Source organism: Athene noctua, chromosome 10, assembly GCF_965140245.1.
Source record: "Athene noctua chromosome 10, bAthNoc1.hap1.1, whole genome shotgun sequence".
Taxonomy (NCBI): Eukaryota; Metazoa; Chordata; class Aves; order Strigiformes; family Strigidae; genus Athene; species Athene noctua.
The window spans coordinates 15,558,150-15,579,709 of NC_134046.1; the positions used below are offsets into that span (position 1 = coordinate 15,558,150).

Sequence of the window (21,560 nt, forward strand, 5' to 3'; positions counted from 1 at the left end):
GCTGCGGCCGCGGGGGGACCGGGGCACCCCCCGTCCGCCCCGAGGCTGCGCCGGGGTCCTGCTCGCTGCCGTACAGCTTTAAAATCCAGCCCCGTCTGCAATAGGTCGGCTCCAGGCGCATGCGCTGCGGAGAAAGTTTTTCAGCTGCCGTTGGCTCTCCAACTTTTTTTTCTTTTTTTTCTTTTTTTTTTTTTTTTTCCTAACAGTTTTAAGCAGCGGGGTGAAGAGGATCGAGGGAGAGACACGGGGGGAGTTGGGCCGGCTGCAGCGGGCGGGGGGCAGAGCCCCGAGGAGGAAGGGTCGGCTGCAGCGCGACGCCGTCTGCTCCGGCTCCCTTTCCCGCGCGTAACTTGCTCCCCGGCGCTGTGTGTCTCTGCCAGCGATGGATTGGGGAAGCTGCAGCTCCTGAAGCCCCGGACTTCTCCCCTCCCCCTGCCCCTACTCGCCTTGCAGGATCAGTCGCCCCGTAAGACAGACACACGCGTGCACAAGGTCCCCCCCTCCCCCTTCCCCGCTTGTGCAGAAACTTCTTTTTCTGTTGGGCTTTTTCTTCTCTGTGTAAAATGGAGGGAGCCAGCCCCAGGATGGCTCTGCAGCCGCGGACGCCCGGCTCCGCGCCGCCCAGCCTTTAAGCAAGTGAAGGGGGGCGGGCAGGGGGGAGCCCTGCGCTCGCTCGGCTCAACTCGTCCCCCTTCCCCGGTCCGCGCCGACCTGCGGAGGGGGCGCGCCGGCGGCCGAGCGCTGCCGGGGGCCGGGTGGGAGCGCGGGGAGCCCCGCGGCGGCACCACCTGGGCTGGTGGGACGGATCGTCGCCCGCGGCGCTTTCGCTGCCGCTTGTGAAGATTTTTATTTGCTTCCGCACAATCACGCCCACGGGCGCTGTGTGCGTGTGTTGGGTTGGCTTTTTTTTTTTGGCTTTTCTTTTTTTTTTTTTTTTTTTTTTTTTTTTTCCTCCTTCTTCTTCTGGTGGTGGAAAGCCCTAATTACTGCGATTGCTGATGGACCTTGGAAGGAAGGCTGCACTGGTGCCCCGCTCCGCAGTCGGACACGCTCAGCCTGCGCCGGACAGAGCGACCGTTCGCCCACCGCCCCCCGCCAGCTCCGCGGGCCCCCGCGCTCCCCCGGCAGCCGCCGCCGTCCGCTGCTTGGGAGGATACCGCCCGGCTCCTGCGATCCAGGATTTTACTTTCGCCTCGCCCCTTCCCCTCCTGCTCTGCTTGGATTACTTGGCTGCTCTCGCTCGGTGATCCCGTGGCAATGGAGGTGAGTCCGCGCGGGGCGTAGGTGCCTCCGCGCCGCGGGGGGCTGCCGCCGCGGGCGCGCAGGGTGGGCTGCACCGCGGCGGGGCGCGGCCCTGCGCGGGCGCGGGTCCCCGGCAACGGGGCGGCCCTCTCCTCGCCGGGCGCTCCCACCTCTCCGCTCTCGCCCACCGCGGAGAGCGCTGCTCCCCGCTTGGAAAAAGCGCCTTTATTTTCTTTTTTCTTTCTCTTTTTAAATTCCCCCCCCCCTCCCCCCCCCCCAAGAGAGGCTGCCCGCCGCAGGGACACTTGCTGGGCTCGCTCTGCCCGCCGCGTCCCGGTGCATCTTTCTGGCAGCGGCTCGTAACGCGAGTTTAAAGACATCTTTCCAAACTTCCCAAACTTTTCCGAGGAGGATCGCTATGGAGGAGCTCAACGTCGGCGCTAATGGTGGCCTGTACCTTTAAGGAGAGCTGGCTGGGGGCCAGCGGAGGACCCGGAGTCAGCCCCCCCCTCCCCCCCTTTTTAATTTTATTCTAAGTTTCTGGAGATTATCACTCTGCATCTGCAGAGGGTCCCGCTTGGGTCAGAGCGGAGGAGCGCGGTTCCTCGGGGTCCCCTTGGCGCTGCGAGGACTCCATGTTGGAAAGACTGTTGGCTTTTTGTTGTTTGTTTGTTTTTAATTGTCAATTGTATGCTAAATCGGTTGCGCTCGGAGGGTCACGGAGAGTTCAGTTGGGCCAAGAAGCCAGGCTTCTCCCCGGCCGGAGCTGGCGCGGAGGGAAGGACGGAGGTGCGCCTTAAGCCCCTCTGGAAAACACACCCCCACCCCCCCCGCCTCTCCGGTAGGGGAGAGCTGGGCTGGGGACCCAGCGAGTGCTTTTCTCTGCAAACGTGAAACCTGGTCTCGCCCTTCAAAAATGGATGTAAAGCCGCAGGGGGCGGCCGGGGGGTTCCCCGCGGAGCCGCTGCGCCTCCCGCGGAGGCCGCCAAGGTTTACAGCCCTCCGGAGCCGGGGCTCTGGATGCCGCCTTCCCGCAGGTAGTGCTCCCAGAAAACCAGATGCCTTCGCAGGCTGTCCAGACACCCCGTGTAAAACAGGATCACAGGCGATCCCGCGGCTGCAGGATCTGTAAAAGCCTCCCTTTTCATCTCAGCAAAGAGCGCGGGCTCCGCATGGGGTGATTAAATACCAAAAACCAATCTCCGCGGCCCTACAAAGTTGAACATGGTGCCTCACGCTCCTGATAGCCAGTGCTGCCGGCGAGTCTGTCTTTTTTTTTTTTTTTTTGGTTGGCTTTTTGTTTTGTTTGGTTTTTGATGGCAGCTTGTCAGCTGCTGCGTGCAGAAGGGTCGGGCCGGGGGGGAGCTGGGCCCGCGCCCCCGGCCGCAGGTGCCTCGTCCCGCCTGGCCACGCCGCTCCGTGTCGGGAGGACGCGGAGGGCGCTGGCAGCGGTGATGAGGCGCGGGAGGTGCCGTCGGCGGGGCAGCGGCGCCCGGCCCCGGCCCCGGCTCCTCCCGGGGCTGCGGCGGCGGAGGCCGCCCCCTGTTGGGCGCGCGGCGGCACGGCTCCCCGGGGGCGCGGCGGCCCCGGCCCGGTGCAGCGCGGGCTGCGGCGGCGGGCACCCGGGCCCTTCGAGGGGCGCAGGCAGAGGGGCTTTGGCCCTGCCATCCGGGGCTGGCAACGGGGACACCGGCGCTCTCCGTGCCCGGCGGGCCCCGGCCGCCCGCCCCGCCGGGGCAGCTCGGCGTTGTACCGGGGCGGCTGCTGGGCCCGGCGGCCGCACATCTGTTGGGGTCCCGCTTGGGCACCGGCGTCTCCCGCTTCGTCAGGGCTCGGGCAGTTCCATGACTCTTCTTTATTACTTTTACTGAGAACTAGCAGATGAAAGAAATAAACCCCAACGCGTTGGCTTTTGGGTGCCGCAGCGAGCTCCTCGCGCGCCTGGCTTCGCCGCGTCCCTTCCTTAACACGCCCTCGGCTTTCGCATCTTTCCCGGGACCGATCCCATCGAAACCGGCCGGGCTCCTGCTGCGGGAGACCGGCCCCATTCACCCCTCCCGGCGGGGAGGGACTGGGGGCTGCCCCCGGACAGGGGGTGTTTAACCCGCGGGAGGCGGCCAGGGGCGGCTTCGCCCCGCGGCTGCAGCCCCGGCGCGGTGGCGATGAGCGGCGCGGGGGGCTCCGCACGTCCCCGCGGGCCGCCCCGCGCTGTCTGCCGCTCCCCCGCGTGTGTCCGGCGGTTCGTGTCAGCCCGGCTTCCCGCCGCGGCGCTGCGATCGGGCCTCTCCTCCCGACCCTTCGCAAACAGAAATAAATTAGAATTAAGAGCAGCTTCAATTCAGCATTAAGGGCTTTTTGAGAATGAATAGGGAGCCCTCAAGTGTCGAAATGTCCTTTTTTTTTTTTTTTTTTTTCCTTCCGAGGGGAGGGGAAATAAAAAACCGTGAATGGCACTGGTTAGCAAGTTAAAGAGTCCCGTGTGAGGACTCAGACGGTGATCGCGGGACCTGTCGGGGGGAGCGTTTGACTTCCAAGCGGCAGCCTGGTCGTTGCAGGGGCCGGGTCGGGACGCGGAGTCGCTCCTTGTCGCTCCTGGTACCTCCCCGGGCCGGCACCGACCCCGGCGGGGCCCGGGGGCTGCCGTCGGGGCTGAGAGCGCGGAGCTCGGGGCTGCCTCGGCGATCGCGGAGAGCGGGCGGCGGCGCAGCCCGGAGGCTGCGGCGGGATGGTTTAGGGGCAGCGGCAAGCGCCTTCCCCGGCCGGCGGGGAAGGGCGAGGACCGGCCGCCTAGTCCCCGGGTGGGAGCCGCCGGCCCCCCACCCCCCGCAGCACCGACCCCCTCGTGGCACCGGCCTCCCCTCCCCCCCCCTCCCCCCCATCGTTCCCGTTCGGGCTCGCTTTGCAAACCTTGAAGCCGCCTTTAGCCCGCCGGGAGCGTTTCGTCCCCACGATGCTGGCTCCGGAGCGGGGAGCGATGGGGTAATGCCCGGCTCGGGGCCCACGGGTGGCCTGTAGCCCCGGGGCAGCGGGGATGGCCGGGCGGGGTGGGGGGACGGGGTCCCCCGTGTCCGGAGCAGCGGTCTCGCCCCGTCCCGCCGCGGGCGGGGTGCGGGGAGCGGCGGGGCCGGGCCGGTCGGTGCTGCGGCCGCCCCGGGAAGGCGGTGTCCGGGGGGTGGGGGGTGCGTGGGTGGGTTTTGTCCGGTGGAGCGGGAGCCGCGACGTGCCTGCGTCTGGCACCAAAGCCTCGGCGGGGAGAAGGGCAGGCGAGTCAGAGTCAAGTTAAAAGGGGCCCGGATACTTCCGTTGTTTAAACTTGAATGCTCGAAAATGGTCTGAGAAGCAATAAACAATCTGATCCTTTTTCTCCCCCCTCCAGAAATCCACGGCAGTATTAATCCAAGGAGGTGCATTGGGGACAGTTGGCAGTACAATGGCTTCTCAGTACCTCATAGTGGCTCTGGCCATTTTCTCCTCTTTTACCCAGGTTGTAATAGAAGCCAGCTCTTGGTGGTAAGCATCTTGTATCGACTTGATTTTTAAAGGGGGTGTTCAGATTTGCTTGATTAAATGTCTGTTTACTTCTTGTGTACTTTGTTTCTGAGGGAGTACTATCGCATGAACGGGACAGCAGGGGAGTAATGTTTTAGTTGTAATACGTTGTGTAGTAAAGTGAACGGATCTCTCGAATAAGCGTAAATGGGCAATATCTCATGTTGTAAAATTCAGGTTTTTTAAGGTGCTGTACAATAGATTCTCTATGGATTTGATCATCCTTAAATTACTAGCATTGCCTCTCTTTTAAGAGTCATTTCAACTCCCTTAGAGATTTTGCATATATGAAAGAGAACGCTGATTTACAAGTAAAAACTTTTGTTAAAGTTTTGGTTTGAACTTTTCTGTAATTTAAATCTTTATAAATATATTTTGTTACAAAGAAGTACTTTTAAATTTCTGCTTTGGCAAATTATCTCTTTTTGTGTAGCACACGATGTTGGGAGTTCTTGAAATAGGTGTTTCCCTGCTGTTTCAAGTGATCCTTTTTGGATTAATGGCTACTTTTAATTGAAATGTATCATGTGAAGAGCACTGTAAGAATTAAGAAAACAAAGTTGATTTTGTTTACAGTGAATATACTTGCCTCTGTGTTTTTATATGTTGTTTGGAAGAAGGTAGAAGTAGTCTGTACCAAGTTTTTAACTTCTGGCTTGTTAAATGTTTCCCTATTTGTTTCTGGTAGAACAGATTGAAAAATCCAGACTTAAATCTAAAACGCGTGTTAAAATAAACTGGGGTTTGAGGGGCTCTTTTCATTTTTGCTTTATTTATTTTTCTGGCCTTGGAGTTGTTTGGAGCTTCTGTTACTTTTACTACATCCATTTAAGTTGGTAAAGGGCTGTCTAGATGCAAGTCTTCCGTATTACTTCAGTCCCTAATCTACGGTGATAACCACATGGATGGGAACTAATAACTTCTGTGCTGTCTTAAAACAAAAGTTTCATGTTTAAGTGTTTTTTTTCTCACCTGTTAAGAAAACCAGGAGTGGTATGTTCATGTGTATGATACAGTTCTGTTGGGATTTCTAGATTTTTTTTTTTGAGTCTTCTCTTTATTAATCCAAATCTTTCTTTATGCAGGTCTTTAGGGATGAACCCTATGAACCCCATGAACCCTGTTCAGATGTCAGAGGTATATATAATAGGAGCCCAGCCACTATGTAGCCAGCTAGCAGGGCTTTCCCAAGGACAGAAGAAACTCTGCCAATTGTATCAGGACCATATGCAGTTCATTGGAGAGGGTGCAAAGACGGGAATTAAGGAGTGCCAGTATCAGTTCAGACATAGAAGATGGAATTGCAGCACTGTGGACAACAACTCTGTTTTTGGCAGAGTCATGCAGATAGGTAGGAAGCACCATCTTTATAATTAAACTCTTGACTAAGCATATGTGTGGCACAAACTGTTCTGCACTTGAAACTCTTGCCAGGTTCTTACTGAGTACTGTATACAACCAACTGTTTTTAAAAGTTGGCAAAGGAGTTGAATTATTTTTAGCTGGAGGTGATTTCCCACCACTGTCCAGCCATGTGTCTTGGAAAACAAAGTAGGAATTTATATTTGCATATGAGAAAAGAGGAGAAAGGAAAAATCTCCTTTTAGAAAACCTGAGACAAAATGAAGGCAACCGAAGAGAATTAAAACCAGCAGCGTCTTATAAAATTAAAGATGTCTATGTCTAGTTCCAAAGTTAGCGGCTGCATAATAAATTGCTCTTGGCCTGGAGGTTAAATGAAAATTGTTGCTCTGTCTATTAGCATTTATAGGTAATTCCTTCTTGCTTATTTCCCGATATGGTAACTTTTTTCTCTTTTTGGAAAAGGTAGATTTATATTAAAAATAATGTAGCGGGATAGTTTTTATGAAATCAGTTCTATCAGGACAAAATGTGATTGTCCTTCTAACTCGCATGTAATGTAATCACATGGCTGGCAGGAGAGGCAGATTCCTGTTTAACATCTTACCACAATTTGGTGGGCACCCACCCCTCTCCCTATCAGATCCTCTTTGAAATGTACTTCTCCAGTGCTCACGTGCTGCCTGCCTTTCCTGTCGTTTAAGGACCTCATCACATTTGAAAGTCCTTGGCGAAATTTTAACCAGTGCTGTTGAACTGGGTCCATGGTGAAACCTTCCTCTGATTTTCCCAAGTCAGATTGCTGACTCTGTAAGCAACCAAAAAATGCTTGTTTTCCTGGGTGACAGTTGTCATCTTTTATGTAGTGATCAGTACGCTGACAAACTCAGCAGCGCTTTTTAGTTGGAGATGTAAAGTAAAGTTTTTATATGGGTGTTTTCCTGTCTTGCTTTAAAAAAATAAAGTTTTAAAACCAGACTCAAGCTAGGTTTATCTGTAAATAGGCTAACTCCAGTTAAGGTTGAAGGAATACATCAATTCACATTTGTTCTCAATTTTTGTTAAAAGAAGTTTTTATATGAAGATTGTCAGACAAATAGAAAAAAATCTATTGCATAAAAGTACCAAATTGGAACAGCTGATTTTAGATTAAAAAACCCTTCCTTGGCTTTTTTGCAAACACAGTGTTAACTCCCCCTCTGGAGTTTGGGTTCTTTTAGCCTACCTGACCCAAAGTCTAAAAGCACATCAAACATGAAAGAAAACTTTTTCTGTACACCTTTCTGTTCTAATACTCTAACAAATGTCACAAAAATAATATGTTTAAAAATTAGGCCTTCAGCCCTTATTTATTAGCCAAGCAAGTGAAAATTAGCTCAAGGGGACTGTTGGTGTGAAGAAACGTACAGGATTTGGCCCATGATTTGTGGTGTTTGTCTCTGGAATAGATGTTTCCGCCCTCCCCAAATATGACAGATTTATTTAAAGGTAGTGTCTTTCAAGTTAAATAACTTTGCTGTAACCTTCTGCTGAGTATGACTGCATTAGCTGATGTCTACACAGCAATTCATCATGTAATTAAGCCACTTATTCTAATTGCAGATGGAAGCAAGGTTAATAGCCATATTCAAGCGTTAAAGAGCCTAAAAAGTGTATTCACTGAGAACAAGAAAGGTGTTGTGGGTAACAGTTGTATTATTTCATGCTGACCTTCGGTAATGACCAGTTGCCGTTCCTCCAAGTGGAAGGAAAAATGCGTATTTCTAGAGTCTGATTCAATTTTAGTTGAGCCTACCATACCCTGACTTGTCAGGGACTCTCAGATACTCCTTACTTTCACCGATGTGAGAAGATGGTAGTCACGATCTGAATGCACATAGTTTGTGAGGATTTTGTCATCTGAGCTGTCGCTGGCCGTGCACAGGAGAGCGCCAAGGCAAAGCACTGACTGACAGCACAGTAATTACCCCAGTGTATAAATGGACAGTCTTTCTTCCAGGATTTATCCTGCAAAGTTAGCTAAAGCTGTACAAATAAACCTAGCATTGGGTTTGGAAACTTGCTCTGTGGCTTACTGAACTGCAAAATTTTAGGGCTTTTGTTCTCTGCTGCTCTCCTTGGCTGCTGGTTCCCAGGTCAGGCCATGGTCCTTGCTGCCTTCCCTGCCTTGCGCCATCTCCTGGCTTTGTGGCCGGCCCTGGGCTGGCTGTGCTCGGGCTTTGCAAACAGCTAAGTGCTAACATATAATAAAATAAAATAACTGGATCCTCCCACGACAGTTTAGTGTAGTTAGGGTCCAGTTGATTCATGCCTGCTGCCTGACGTTGAATGCTTTTAAAATACAAGACAAAGAACATTTTGTATCTTATGTCCAGGTATAAAAAAAAAATGTTCTGTTCTTGCAGACTTACTCATATCAAGTGTAAAGCTCAGCTCCTTGCTCTGTGGGTGGCTTCCTACAGTGTGTGTATATTGAACAGTTCCATTTCTGTGTTTTATATATATGGGAGAGAGGGGACTCAAACGTGTTTGGAATGTGTGTTTCCTTGCCATGGCTACAACAGAGAGAAATGCTGGACTGTGGGAAAAGACAGATATGTTTGACAGTGAAGGAAAGCACAGTTGTGCCTGAAGACTTAAAAAAAAAAAAAAAAAAAAAAGAAAAATCAGAGTAACTCATCCATGTGGAACCATCACTCCTAATGTGTTCCTGGGGTCGATGACTTGAGGCAGTGTTGGCTTGCAACCTGCGGGGGCTTGAAATCTACTTCAGCAGCTGATGCTAGTTTCTAATTTGCCTAAATGTTCAAGGAGGGAACTTGGGGGGCAGCTCCACTTTCTGTACCCCAGCATTTCCTTCTCCTTCCCACCAAGAGTAAGTCCTTTAAAATATGCTCCAGGGTAATAATGAAAACTAGTCAAAAAAAGTGAGCTTTATGAGTTTAAATCCTGCTATAAACGGCATAGTTAACCATGTGAAAGCATGAGCTAACTAAACATGAAAAAGAATAAAATGAAGCGGAAGAGGCAAGTCCTGTGGTCCAAAGCAGACCACGTTTCTTTCCTCTCAATCTAGTGGAAATTTTGTTTAAGGAATTAATCCAAAAATGTGTGTTACAGAACAAACGGGAACGTTAAAATCTGTATGAGGTTCCCCCTGCTATAGTTTGCAATAAATGCAAGGCATAAGTCACCACATAAAGCCAAATCTTTTTTAACTGGAAAGGCTACTCCTGTAACCCCTTATACCCATAATTCATGTAAGTACTTCCATGAGCAGGTGTCTGTGAGAATAGACCATTGTAAGTAAGGGAGCAAAGTGCTTCTCATCTTCCTTAAATCTGATCTTTCTCCACATCAGACTTCTGATTTTTCCCATTTAAAACTAGCATCTATTACTAAAATTAATCCAGTGGATGACAGCTGTTATATTAACAAAGCTGCTCTGAGCATGGTGTCATCTTGATGTTAAATATGGACCAGACTGCAAATTATTTATGTTCCAGAAGTGCTTGAAAGCTCCTATTAGATTTGACCTGTTATGGTAGGTCTTGTACAAAGAATTTCTACCTCAGAATGTTGCTGCCTAATACATATGACATGTCCAAAACGCAGTCTCTTAAAGCCCTAATTTTACAAAGGCCCATGCTGTTCCCTAAGAAAAATCTTGTAAAATTAAGATTAAATAGCTTGATTATTGATTAGACCAAAGATTAAGGATAAGACTTAACTCATCTAAATCGAAAAAAATATATTTAGTCTGTTTTCAGTCATTCTGGGAATCTTTTTTGGAAAAGACCCAGTGGGATGCTCTTTCTTAAGATGAAAAGTAAACTTCAAGTGGGCTCTCTGGTGCAAGTTTTATGGGGTTTTGTTTGTTTGTTTGAAAGCTTCTCTAGTTGTAGTTAGAATTTGTGGCACCCTTGGAAAAGCAGTAGGAGAAGTCAAGCTCTGAATAAAGGTGGGATTAGATAGATGGTACGTGGCCATATTTTGCGTTGTGGGTATTGTAACTTTTTCTTCCAAAAGTTTGAAACTTGAGGTTTTCAGTTTCCATTTAAGGGCACCAGATGCAGGAGAAAACCTTGAAGGCCGCCGCATGCCAAGGGTTTTTTATTCCCTGTAATTTGTAAAGGTGATTGTCCATGGACTCACTTGCTATTTTCACGTGAGCTGCAGTGGTGGATACTAAGCAGCACAGGTTGTTGTTAGTTTTAAATAGCTTCCTACAAAGTGCCTGGTTTATGCATAGGGTGAAAAGTTGTGTGTTATTCTGCTGTGCATTTCTTTTGATACTAGGAGGCTTTGTAGAACACTATAACTTTAAATAAATTGGAACAAGTGGGTGAAGTGCATAAATCATGTTTGAGAAGTAGTAATTTAAGAACCAGACTTTTAAAAGTTGTATTTAACATATCTTTTTTTTCCTGAAAGACAGGGAGTCTGTTTCCCTCTCCACCCCTCACACGCAGGCACGGTTGCTTTGGCTCTGCTGGCATCATGCTCTGGCTCTGATTCACCTCCTCCCCGCTCCCTCATCCAAGCTTTCACCAACATGAATGAGAAGTGACTCCTGCTCTTCGCAAACACCTTGTGTGCTCTAATGGGTTGGTTTCTCTTGGTGTTTTCAGAGTGAAGGCATTTTGAGAAGCATGGTTCGGGGTTACTCTACCTTTTAACAGGCACATGAATTTTGGTGACTCCTGGAGAGCCTTTGACCTCCTGGCTCCTTGGTGGGCAGGGAGCGGTGCACGTGGGCTCCACCCTAACACCGCTTCTCTTTCTGTGCAGGCAGCCGGGAGACGGCGTTCACCTACGCGGTGAGCGCAGCTGGGGTGGTCAACGCCATGAGTCGTGCCTGCCGGGAGGGTGAACTCTCCTCCTGCGGCTGCAGCCGGGCAGCACGGCCCAAGGACTTGCCCCGGGACTGGCTTTGGGGTGGCTGTGGGGATAATATCGAGTATGGATACCGCTTTGCCAAGGAGTTCGTTGACGCCCGGGAGCGCGAGAGAGTTTACCAGAGAGGCTCCTATGAGAGCGCCCGCATCATGATGAACCTGCACAACAACGAGGCTGGGAGAAGAGTAAGTGGCTGTGAAACAGCACATCCCTCTGCCCCTGTCCACATCCCTCCTTTTGGGGAAAGACGTGCCGTGGTGGGGCATAGAGCTGCACTGGGTAGTGTCCAGCTGCCAAGGCTTGTCTCTGTTCCAATGCACGAAACAAGAAGACAGCAAGTAGTGTGTAGGTGGGTGGGGAGCACATGAATTTGTGTTGCTCCTGGTTGTCTGACAGCCCTGTTGCCTTCCCCATGGGGATTGGGACCAAAGTGTGTTGTGTTTCCCTCTGTATTGTTTCACTAAAAGTGCCCTCCTCACTGTGGATTCCCTGTAGAACAGAATTTTATTAGTTTGTATTTCCAACCAGGACAGTGTGCGTTGGAGGGAAGAGGGACATGCTGGGCTTCCCAGGCTGGAATCGTGCCGCAGGATTGTTCTAACTTTTTTTTCTTTCCCTGCTTTAAGAGGATGTGAAAAGCTCCTCCATATTATTAGAAAACATAGTCTTCTGTGGTTAAACATGTCTTTATGGTTTCTTTAATCTCAAAAATGCATTAAATGAATGGGTGTAAACTTTTCTTTTTTTAATAGTCTGAATATGAAGAGCCAAAATCATTATTTTCCTAGACCTTGAAGTGCCAGAAATACTCAGCTGGAGACTTTACACTTGTGTTCTAAGGTGAAGAAAGATGAAAGATAATTGAGAATTAATAGTATTTAAATGTGAGAGGAGGGTGTCTGAAAGCAATGGACAGGCCAATTTACTATTAGCAAGAAGAAAAATGACACTTTCACAGTTGCTTACAGAGACTCGAGCAGTTTTTTCCTTCCTCAGCCTCATCTTTGCAGTGCCATTTGGCAGTGTTAAGACTCTGCAACTGCTGGGTGGAAGTTGTCTACAGTATCATCTAATGTGTCAGACCCCAGGATTTTTGGGGCAGTGTCAACACTGACTCTTATTTCTATTTGTACAGGGCAAATGACTGATATTTCCCTGCCAAAGCTTTGTAAAGAGGATATTGCTATGTAGCACTGTCTCCCACCCATAGGTGTTTGGGGGTTTCTTCTTGGATGAAGGCTCCTTTGCAGAGCAATATTTTGGATGGGAGGAGGATGCTGAGCCAAGAGTAGACAATCAGCTGCAGCTGAGCCAGGACCAAGAGGAATCTTAACTCTTTCCCTAATTGCAGCCTCAAGCAGAGATCAATAGAGAGAGTAACTCAGATAGAAAATAAAGGGATGTTTTACATTTCTCAATGAAACAGCAAAATCCTTTGCTGGCGTGAGAGTGAATTCCTAAAATTTGACTGCAGCTTGACTGATGCTGCTGTCTGGGCTGTGTGCGCGCTGTTGCGGCTGTTCTCTGTGGTGGGGAAAGGCTGGCGAGAGTGCTCCCCTCCTCCTTCTGGCTAACAGGGGTGCTGGGGGTGCATGTGTCTTCTCTTGCTCTTCCTTCCCAGCGTATTGCAGGAGGGAGGAGGATGCTAAAGTGAATATTGTGGAGGGGTGAGTGGGAATGACACAGAGGGTAGGAAATGAGGGGAATAAATGCTTTCGCAGCCATACTAATCTTTCATCATCATTTTTGCTTTCTCTCCCTGGCTCCTCCAGACTGTGTACAACCTGGCTGATGTGGCCTGTAAGTGCCATGGTGTCTCTGGCTCCTGTAGCCTGAAGACCTGTTGGCTGCAGCTTGCCGATTTCCGCAAGGTAGGCGATGCCCTGAAGGAGAAATATGATAGCGCTGCTGCCATGAAACTCAACAGCCGGGGCAAGCTGGTGCAAGTGAACAGCCGCTTCAATGCGCCCACCATCCACGACCTGGTCTACATTGACCCCAGCCCTGACTACTGCGTGCGCAACGAGAGCACTGGGTCCCTGGGCACGCAGGGCCGCCTTTGCAATAAGACCTCGGAGGGCATGGACGGCTGCGAACTCATGTGCTGTGGCCGGGGGTATGACCAGTTCAAGACGGTGCAGCGAGAGCGCTGCCACTGCAAGTTCCACTGGTGCTGCTATGTGAAATGCAAGTTGTGCACAGAAATCGTGGACCAATTTGTGTGCAAATAGGGGACGGATGAGGTGGGAGGAACTGCAGCCACCTGCCAGCAAGGGGTGCAGGCCCCTCTCCCTTTTCACAGGACTATCTCCACTTTATTTATAGAGTCCATTGAGTTGTCGTCTTCTTTAAAAAAAAAAAAACCAACAACAAAAAAAAAAAAAAAACAAAAAAAAAGGGTGGGGGGAAGGGGAAAAACAAAAAAGAATTTAAAAAGAAAAATATAAAGGTTGCAAAGAGAAGTGCCTTGGAAACCCTCTCTGTGTCCATCCCAGAACTGTGTGTGACATATTTTTGGCAATAATGGGGGAGAACTTGAGAATATTTATTTTACAAAGTAAAAAAAAAAAAAAATAAAAAATTGACTTTTCTTAAGAATAATAGAGTAGTTTGAGGGGAAAATCCAACATATCCTAATTTAGTCCCATGGGACGTAATACATGTGCAGTAGGCAGAGCAACCACGTAATGTGCTTGTGTTTTAGAACAATCTTTATGGATATGAGGAACACACAGACCTGTCCATGACTTTTAGTTTCAGACACTAGAAGTTATCAGAACAGGGTATATAAACCTGTTCAGTACATTTAGGGCTCTGCAAATAAGGGGTATAATTCATCACGAAGTGCGGTGTCAGTTGCATATCTGAATGTGCCTGCCTAAGTACGCAATGTCATCGGAGGGTAAAGAGCAAAGGATCATAAAGGCTTCAACTGTGCTATTTCTGAGTCACCGTGTCTGGTTCCAGAACCTAACAAGACCCAAAAACCAGAGAAAAAATCGGCTTTGATGAATAATAAAGATATTCTTCAAGGCAGAATTTGGCCTTACTAGCTAATTGTGATGTTCATGTGTCTCATCTTACAGAGCAGTACTTCGCTGCTGCCGAGTGTGGAGAGTATCCGAGGTGCAGTGAGCACTGTAGCTGGGCAGAGGGGAGCTGCAGTGCTTGCAAACAGTTTCGGTCTCCCAGCCTAGAAAGCCCATAGAAAATAGAATTCCCCAAATTTGAAAATGCCTTAAAAATGGTGTAATAGCTGGCTGTCTTTCAAAACACAGCTTGACAAATAACTCCTCTAATTTTATGTGAGAAAATAAATCATTAGATATCCACTCTTGGAATGATTGATTTTTATTTTTTCCTCAGATTTTGGGAATGCTTTCACTCAAAGAAACAATAGTTTCATATTTTAATAACATTAACTGACTATTATAATTCAATGAAATGTTGCAGCAATACCAAATTTATCATCTTATGTCTTTAATACACATGCTTTAGATAATATATTGCAGATATACACTACAACTGTTCAGACTATACTTGAGCAGTTACATATATATGGGAGAACTGTGGTCTGCTGGTGTCTGATATTTCAAAGCTTTTTGTACATATATATTTTAGTGATTTAAATAATAAAACGTCTAAATTACAGGGGCAGTTCATCCCCCATTTTCTTTTTCAGATCTCTTCTGGTTTTCAGACTGATTCTAACCTTTTGGTGTTTTTTATTTTTGTATGATTTTTTTTTTTTTTTAAAGGTTTTATCATTCAAAAGTTTTAAGGATACTCACAAAGAAGTAAGTCTCTTCCCAGCTTTAGGTCTTTCTTGGGCAGTTGGTAGAGGCAGCACCCTGCACTTGAATTGATACCGGTCTGGAGATTACGTCTATTCCACTCTCATGTTAAGGGCATTACTGATTATTGCTGAAAGGAGACACCTTCCAACTCTAAAATGTGCTGCATTTGGCCCTTGCTTTTCAGTTTTTGAAATGGAAATTGTTACTTGTTGGACCATATGCGTTCCCCCTAGTACTGTGTAGTTACACAGGATTTCATCATTGGTTCAGATGCCTCTTTCCAACTCAGTCCCTTCCAACAAGTTAAAGAAAATGGTTTTGCAAGTACCAAGTGAGAAGAATCTTTCACTTTAGCCTAGTTGTACTAAAGCCTTAACTTTTCACGAGCCTTTGAGCTGTATCATTAAGTTCATCTTGATCATTTATCAGCTTCTGAAATGGCGCTTTATTGCTCTTAATTTATTGTACAAGGACATATTTACCCCTCATCTTCAGATGTTTGGAAAGAATATCTTTAAAGTAAGATAAATAAATAAAGCACTAATTCATTGAATATGTCACTTTGGTTTTTATTGTACAAAAACCATGATCATCTTTTTTCATTTGCTGAATCACCTCATGTTCCTTTTTAGTGACTTATCTGAACAGAGCTGAATCTCATGATCCTAGTATTAAAACACTATTTAATGTAAAATATTTTGCTTGTCATTCAGATATGTAAATCTTCTATGTCCTTTCCTCTGTTCTGTACATTTAATGTACATATTTCTGTCTTACGTGATTTGTATATTTCACTGGTTTAAAAAAAAAAAAGAAAGGATTATGCCATAATGGAAGATAGGCTATAAAATAAAACTTTGGTTGTATATTGGGAAGTGGTTTTAATTATCTTTCAGAGGAGGGTTTGTTAAAACAATGAGCAGAGTTGATTTTTAAATTTACTACATGGTAAAACAGGAAGTGATTGTTCGCCAAACATACAAAGTACATCTTGAAGATTTATTTCTAAATTAAGAAGGCATACAAATGTAACTACTACTTAAATAGAAGGAAAAAAAACCCAACAGAAAACCCAATCCCAAATCCCTATGACAGAATTAGAAAGCAGTTTAGAGATGGATAAATACTGATTTGGCAATGGATAGAGACCTGGGTTAATGTTATTTGTGCGCGTATGGCTTCCAGGGCTGCTTGTAGTGATTCTGGGTCAGCGAGGCCTGGTCCTTGAACAGCTTCCTCCAGTAATCCCAGTGATGGCAGCAGGATCCTCACATGAGCAAAGGTTTCCAACCCGAAACGTTTTCAGGACCGGGTTTTGTGCGGTTTGGGTTGCGCTTGCGGTCGCTGGGGTGTGGTTCCCCACCCATCAGCCTGACTGTGCCTCAGCTGCAAGGTGAAAGCTCACCAGTTTTTCCCTAGACTCCTTGCCCAGAAATCGAGTGTCTGTGGAGGGAAGAATCCTTTAAAAAAACAAAAGGCAAGGCACAATGAAGTATTAGTAGTAATGAAGTAAAGCAGAAAATGAAAATTAATGTAAAAACCAAGCTGCCTGTTTTGAGACTGGTTTTTCTTTGATTTCCTGAGTAAGTCATAATTTTTTTCTGCTATAGGGAGCTTGATGAATTGGTGGCCTTTCTCTACCTCTCCTCTGTTCCTTTTCTTCCTTTTTTTTTTTTTTCTTTTTTTTTTTTTTTTTTTTCTCAAGGATAACCTTCTAACATATCGAAACTGCTTCTCGCTGCCAAGAATGTATTATCCCACAAACCAGTAGACCAACATCGTGTGTTTAAAATAGCGATTCTGGGCAAATGCAACGTTCTGTGGTCCTATTACTGACATCTGGTTCAGTTTTCCTTCACTTGTATATTGACCAGTATTCTTTATTGCAAAAACACAGCCCCTATTTAGGAAAGTCAGCATTTTTTTGGATTGGATTGTATTCAAGCTCTTCCCAATAACAGAAAAGTTACCAAAAATTTTCTTTATTGGCAGCAGTAAATATCTGTATTCAAAATAGTCATTATGGGCTCAGAGACAAGAGAATTGTTTTTAATTTGCAGCAAAGTTTATCTGTTTAATTTTATTAAAAATGCTGTTATCCCCTGGTTCAGAATCTTGTATTTTTAGTAATAGCTTAAAATCTTTGTGTTCAGTTATGGCTTTGCCAATACTGATTTTCACCCTGTTTTTTGCAAAATACTGAAACCCCAGGTGTTAGCAGAAAGTGTACCAGGAACAGGGAAGAAGCTTGAAGAAGTGAATGGCAGCTTTGAGTCAGGCACTGCATGCAGAAAGCAAGCTGAAGTCCTTCCTTTCTGAAGGATGTGTTTGATAGAATGACCTTACAAAGATAATAGAAAACTTGTAGAAATTGGTACTGAAGCTGACAGAAAAACTGCTTTGCTTTGGGTAAGATTTCTTGAGAACTGTTAGGATACTCATTGTAAAATGGTGGTTTTGCTGAACCAGGAAAGACATCCAATTTTTTTCTTCTGAACTATTTGCTAGAACAAAGTATGAAAACAAAGGGGGAAAATAAAGCTCTCTTAAAAATATAGATAAATCTATTAATGTATAGCTTATGTATGTACTTGCTGACTGTGTTAGTCTTAAAATGGCTTATCTATTACTGAAGTCAGTTTGGAAAGCAGGCCAGATCTGTTCTTTCGCTCTTCAAATTGTATTTAAAATCCTCAATGGTGGGGGGGTGGGGGGGGAAGAAAAAAAAAACAACTTTCTCTCCTACTAGAGGCTCTGGTATGTCTGTTTATTTTGCAGTGGGATAAATGAATCAAATTAAATTTTGTTTTTTTAAAAGGTGTGATTAAAAAAATCAAATCTGTCTCATGCGCTGCTCTTATATGAGGTTGCATATGTGCATTTGTATATATTCTGCTGGTATTTTCCAATTGTGTTGGCCAAATTCTGCTTTTAGTTATGGTTAGGCATCTCTCCTGACTTTGGTGGTGTCATATGAGCCTGACATTTTTCGACCAGACGTGAAGGCCCCCCTGCTCAAAGAGAATGCATATGAAATATATCAGCTTTTCTTCTGCTGGCTGGTTATTTAAACATGGGTAACTGAATTATTGTGAAACAAATTCTGGGACTGCAGCTGCAAAAGCAGTAATACAGTATATTCATAGTGATGTTTCTACGCCATACCTCCTAATTTCCCAGTTGATTTCCAGTGCAGACAGAAAGTCTAGAATGCATGTGGTATGCTCCTCATCATATATTTTATAAATGTAAAATAATGATTTGTCAATTACTGTTTCTATTATAGAGATAAAATGAGATATTTCAGGCTCTCATGATTTCTTGAAGACCTCTTACCTTTGGCTGTGTTGAATATTGCTGGCTAGGAGTGTCACTGAGTGGTGTGTGATGTGAAGTTGCTTTTGGTAATGTCTCTGAAACCAGGCTGTGCAGTGTGAATATTGGTACACTGTATGCTTTTATAGCCAATGTTGGTTTACGTTGTGTTGTCTTTCCCAGCAGTTCTGCTTTCTCAAATGGTAATTGAACAGCAGCAGTCAAAATACTTAGCTGAGGGAGAACCCCTGGACACTCCATGGGCAGTTATTCAAACACTTTCTGAACCAGTTTGACCCATTGCTGATGTATTCCAGATCCATTGCGAGGAATTTAAAAAATGCAAACTGTAGTGTAGAGTTCATGGCATGGTTCACAGTTCTTTTTGGATTTGGTTTGGGGTTTGGTTTTTTTTATAAAGCAGCCCATTCCAAAATTACTTTTTTTTAAAGAATTTTTTTTTGGAAAGTCCTTTTCTGGGAGGCACACCCTGAGCAAAGGAAACGGTCCCTGCAGTACAAGATGGTAACCTCTGTGCAGTGACTCCCGTGTTCTCAGTGACAGGTTGCATTGTGAGGATGACTTTCAGAAACCAGGTGTCCTCCTGCTTCTCCCCTGGCAGTTAATTAGCAGAATGCAGCAGCTGCATCTTCCCAGTCATCACAGCATCATCTGCTGCCTCTTCTTCCTGCCAGGGAAGCAAGCCTACCTCCTGGTAGGTTTTCCTGTTGTTTTTCATAAAGAGAAACATCTTTACACAGCTTTTCTCAAGTATGGACTGGGATTTACTCTCCATGACTATTGATTTCAGAAGAGCTAATGCTTGGTAAGCAAACAGTTTTAGGACTTCTCAGATATCTCTTTGCTTTGTAAATCGGCAGCCTTCAAGGAGTAGAAGGTAAGCCCTGAGCAAACTTGAACTGGCCATTACTTGGGGCAGGGAGATTTAGGTCATTAATTCTGTAAAATACTGGTCAGCTGTATTTTTGTGCTTTCCTTTGAGTGAGAGGATTCAAGCATGAAAAAGAAAGTTGTTATTGAGCAAGACATGAACTAGTAAATATCTGAAGAAAATGGGGAAAAGACCAAGTTGTGGTGGGTAAATACTTTGGCTTTGTTAGCAGTCGTCTTTGGTGATGATTGACATTCATATAAGACGGAAGGTCTGTGTGTTTCTGCATTTATGCTTTCTGGATGAAAGTATTCCCTTGATGATACTTTCATCTTACATAGTACATTTGTGAGTAAAGAGCCTGTAAGTAAATCAAGTTTGAGGACTTAATGAACTGGAAGTAAAACCATAACCAAGGAAACAGCTCCAAAAAACCACTATAAAGAGAATGAACGGTGCAAGATGTGTCAAACATACTTTTTTAAGAGCTGGTGTTGCTGTAGTGCTCAAGCAGGCAAATGGTTACTTCTGTCAAAGATAGTATGTCCATTTTAAGCCACAGTGCCATTTGATTTATATACGTACAACTAGGCAATGCCAATGATAGTAGTCTGGGAGCAATTCCTTGGTAGTTATATACATTATATAGAATGCTTGTAAGTTATGAGGTCTGGCAGTCCTCAGTATGCATGATGACATGCTTGTACCTGAACATAGGTGATAAGATTTCTTTTTAAATTTGTAAAAGTATTATGATTTGCATTGTATTATATATAAGAATTTATTTTTTTGCTACAGCCTTCTAGTATATATGGGAATCTGAAGAACTGATAAAAATTAGGGGAGAGGGTGCAGTGCCTTGGCATAAGCAGCAGCTGTACACAGCCTATGGAATGTGAGGTGGAAGTTTCTTCATCCTGATGTTGTCTTCTGTAACAAGGCAGTTATGTACAGATCCTGTGTAACAGATGCTTTGGAAAAGAATGACAGAAGGACTTCGTGAACGAAGGACATAATTCATTCATAGTAAGTACAAGGTCTGATGTAAGTGATGCCTTTGCCATGTCATTTGCATGCAATATATATTTCTATATGAACATGTCAAATGCTAAGATCTTTATTCAAACGTAAGGTCTTTATTATAGCAGATTGAAAGCAGAATAAACTCTAACGAAGCCAGATGTAATAGGAACTGAATATGTCCCTTGTTCTTACATTCTAGTGGATTTTGTTGTTACCTTGTTAAGATTCAAACCGTGTCTTCGGGATTTGGCTGATTGGAATGATAGATTAGTCATTGTAGAGGATTTTATGGATAATGCATCACATTCCTTTTTTTTTTTTTTTTTTTAAGGGATGATATATGCCTTTTCTGGAGGGCATTTTTATCATAGAATCTGCTTTAATTTGTAATGTAGTTCTGATCCTCTCTGTGGTTAGAGGATATGTGGAAACATCTATGCCTTGTGTAGACTCTGTCATCTCTCATGTCTTACTGTCCTCCTCTGTGGTGTATATTTTGAATACTTTTAAGTTACTATGGCTTTACTATTTATAAAGCAGAGATCTTGTAAAACCCCTGGCCTGTGGACCTGACCGTAAGAGATCTATCACCAAGTTTAGTGGAACTACTTAGCGTAAATAAGAGTGGCAAAATTTAAACATTTATGTGATGAGCCAGCTTGACTCTACATTTAAAAAATCTGTATGAGCAAGATTAGGAAAAGATGTGTTTTCTTTGCCTTATTCTCATGAAGAACTGAAGACATCTATCCTCCATGTCTAGGTGAACTTCTGAAGGGAATAAAAGACCGGTGTCAAATGGTAGCCAACTCTTTCCCTCTATGCCATGATCCTAATGTACTTTATTATACTTTGAGATCCTAAGGCTATGTTGATCTGCTACATGATTATATAATGCTTCAGGACACCTGTGTAAATAGCAAACAGAGAGGCTTTTTATAGATACTAGATCTTAGATAAGTGGCTCTAAGAAGTAATATAGGACCCCAGCTGTAAATCCTTGCTATACATACCATGTATTTTTGGTTGTTTGTTTATTATGAGAAGTACAGAAGCTGTTCCTTGTAACATAATTTTTGTAAGGCTTACATGTGTAAATATTAAATTTGCAAATATTAAATGGAGAAGCATAAGAGAAACCACTAAATGAATAGCTTCACATTCCTCATTCCTGATTCTGAAGCCGATTTCCTTAAATGTTGCTCTGCTAACATTCAAATCTGTGTGCTGTTTAAGCCTCAGAGAGGAACTATGCAATCCCTCAGCCCTGGCTCTCTCTGAGTGTAGATCTCAACCAGCGATCTTTAATGGTAACAGATGTTTGCTGGAATCCTCCTCAGGGCGCTGATGTTCTGGGTCAGGAGCTTGTGGTGTTAATCAAAGCACCCTGTCCGTCAGTGCCCGCTCAGGATCTGGCCTTCTGCAGGGACCATGTTTTTCAAGGAGGTGATTCTGGTGTAGGATTCCCCAGGGATAAAATC

The 21,560-nt window shown here is 45.5% G+C and overlaps 1 protein-coding gene across 1 annotated transcript; it reads left to right on the top strand.

Annotated features, from left to right (window-relative positions):
- Window positions 1–740: 740 nt before the first annotated feature.
- Window positions 741–15,638, top strand: WNT5A (Wnt family member 5A). The gene is made up of 5 exons (XM_074914271.1): window positions 741–1,263; window positions 4,619–4,752; window positions 5,877–6,142; window positions 10,945–11,237; window positions 12,825–15,638. The coding sequence occupies exons 1-5, from the start codon at window positions 1,258–1,260 to the stop codon at window positions 13,281–13,283; spliced, it is 1,158 nt and encodes a 385-aa protein (XP_074770372.1). The 5' UTR covers window positions 741–1,257; the 3' UTR covers window positions 13,284–15,638.
- Window positions 15,639–21,560: the final 5,922 nt, after the last annotated feature.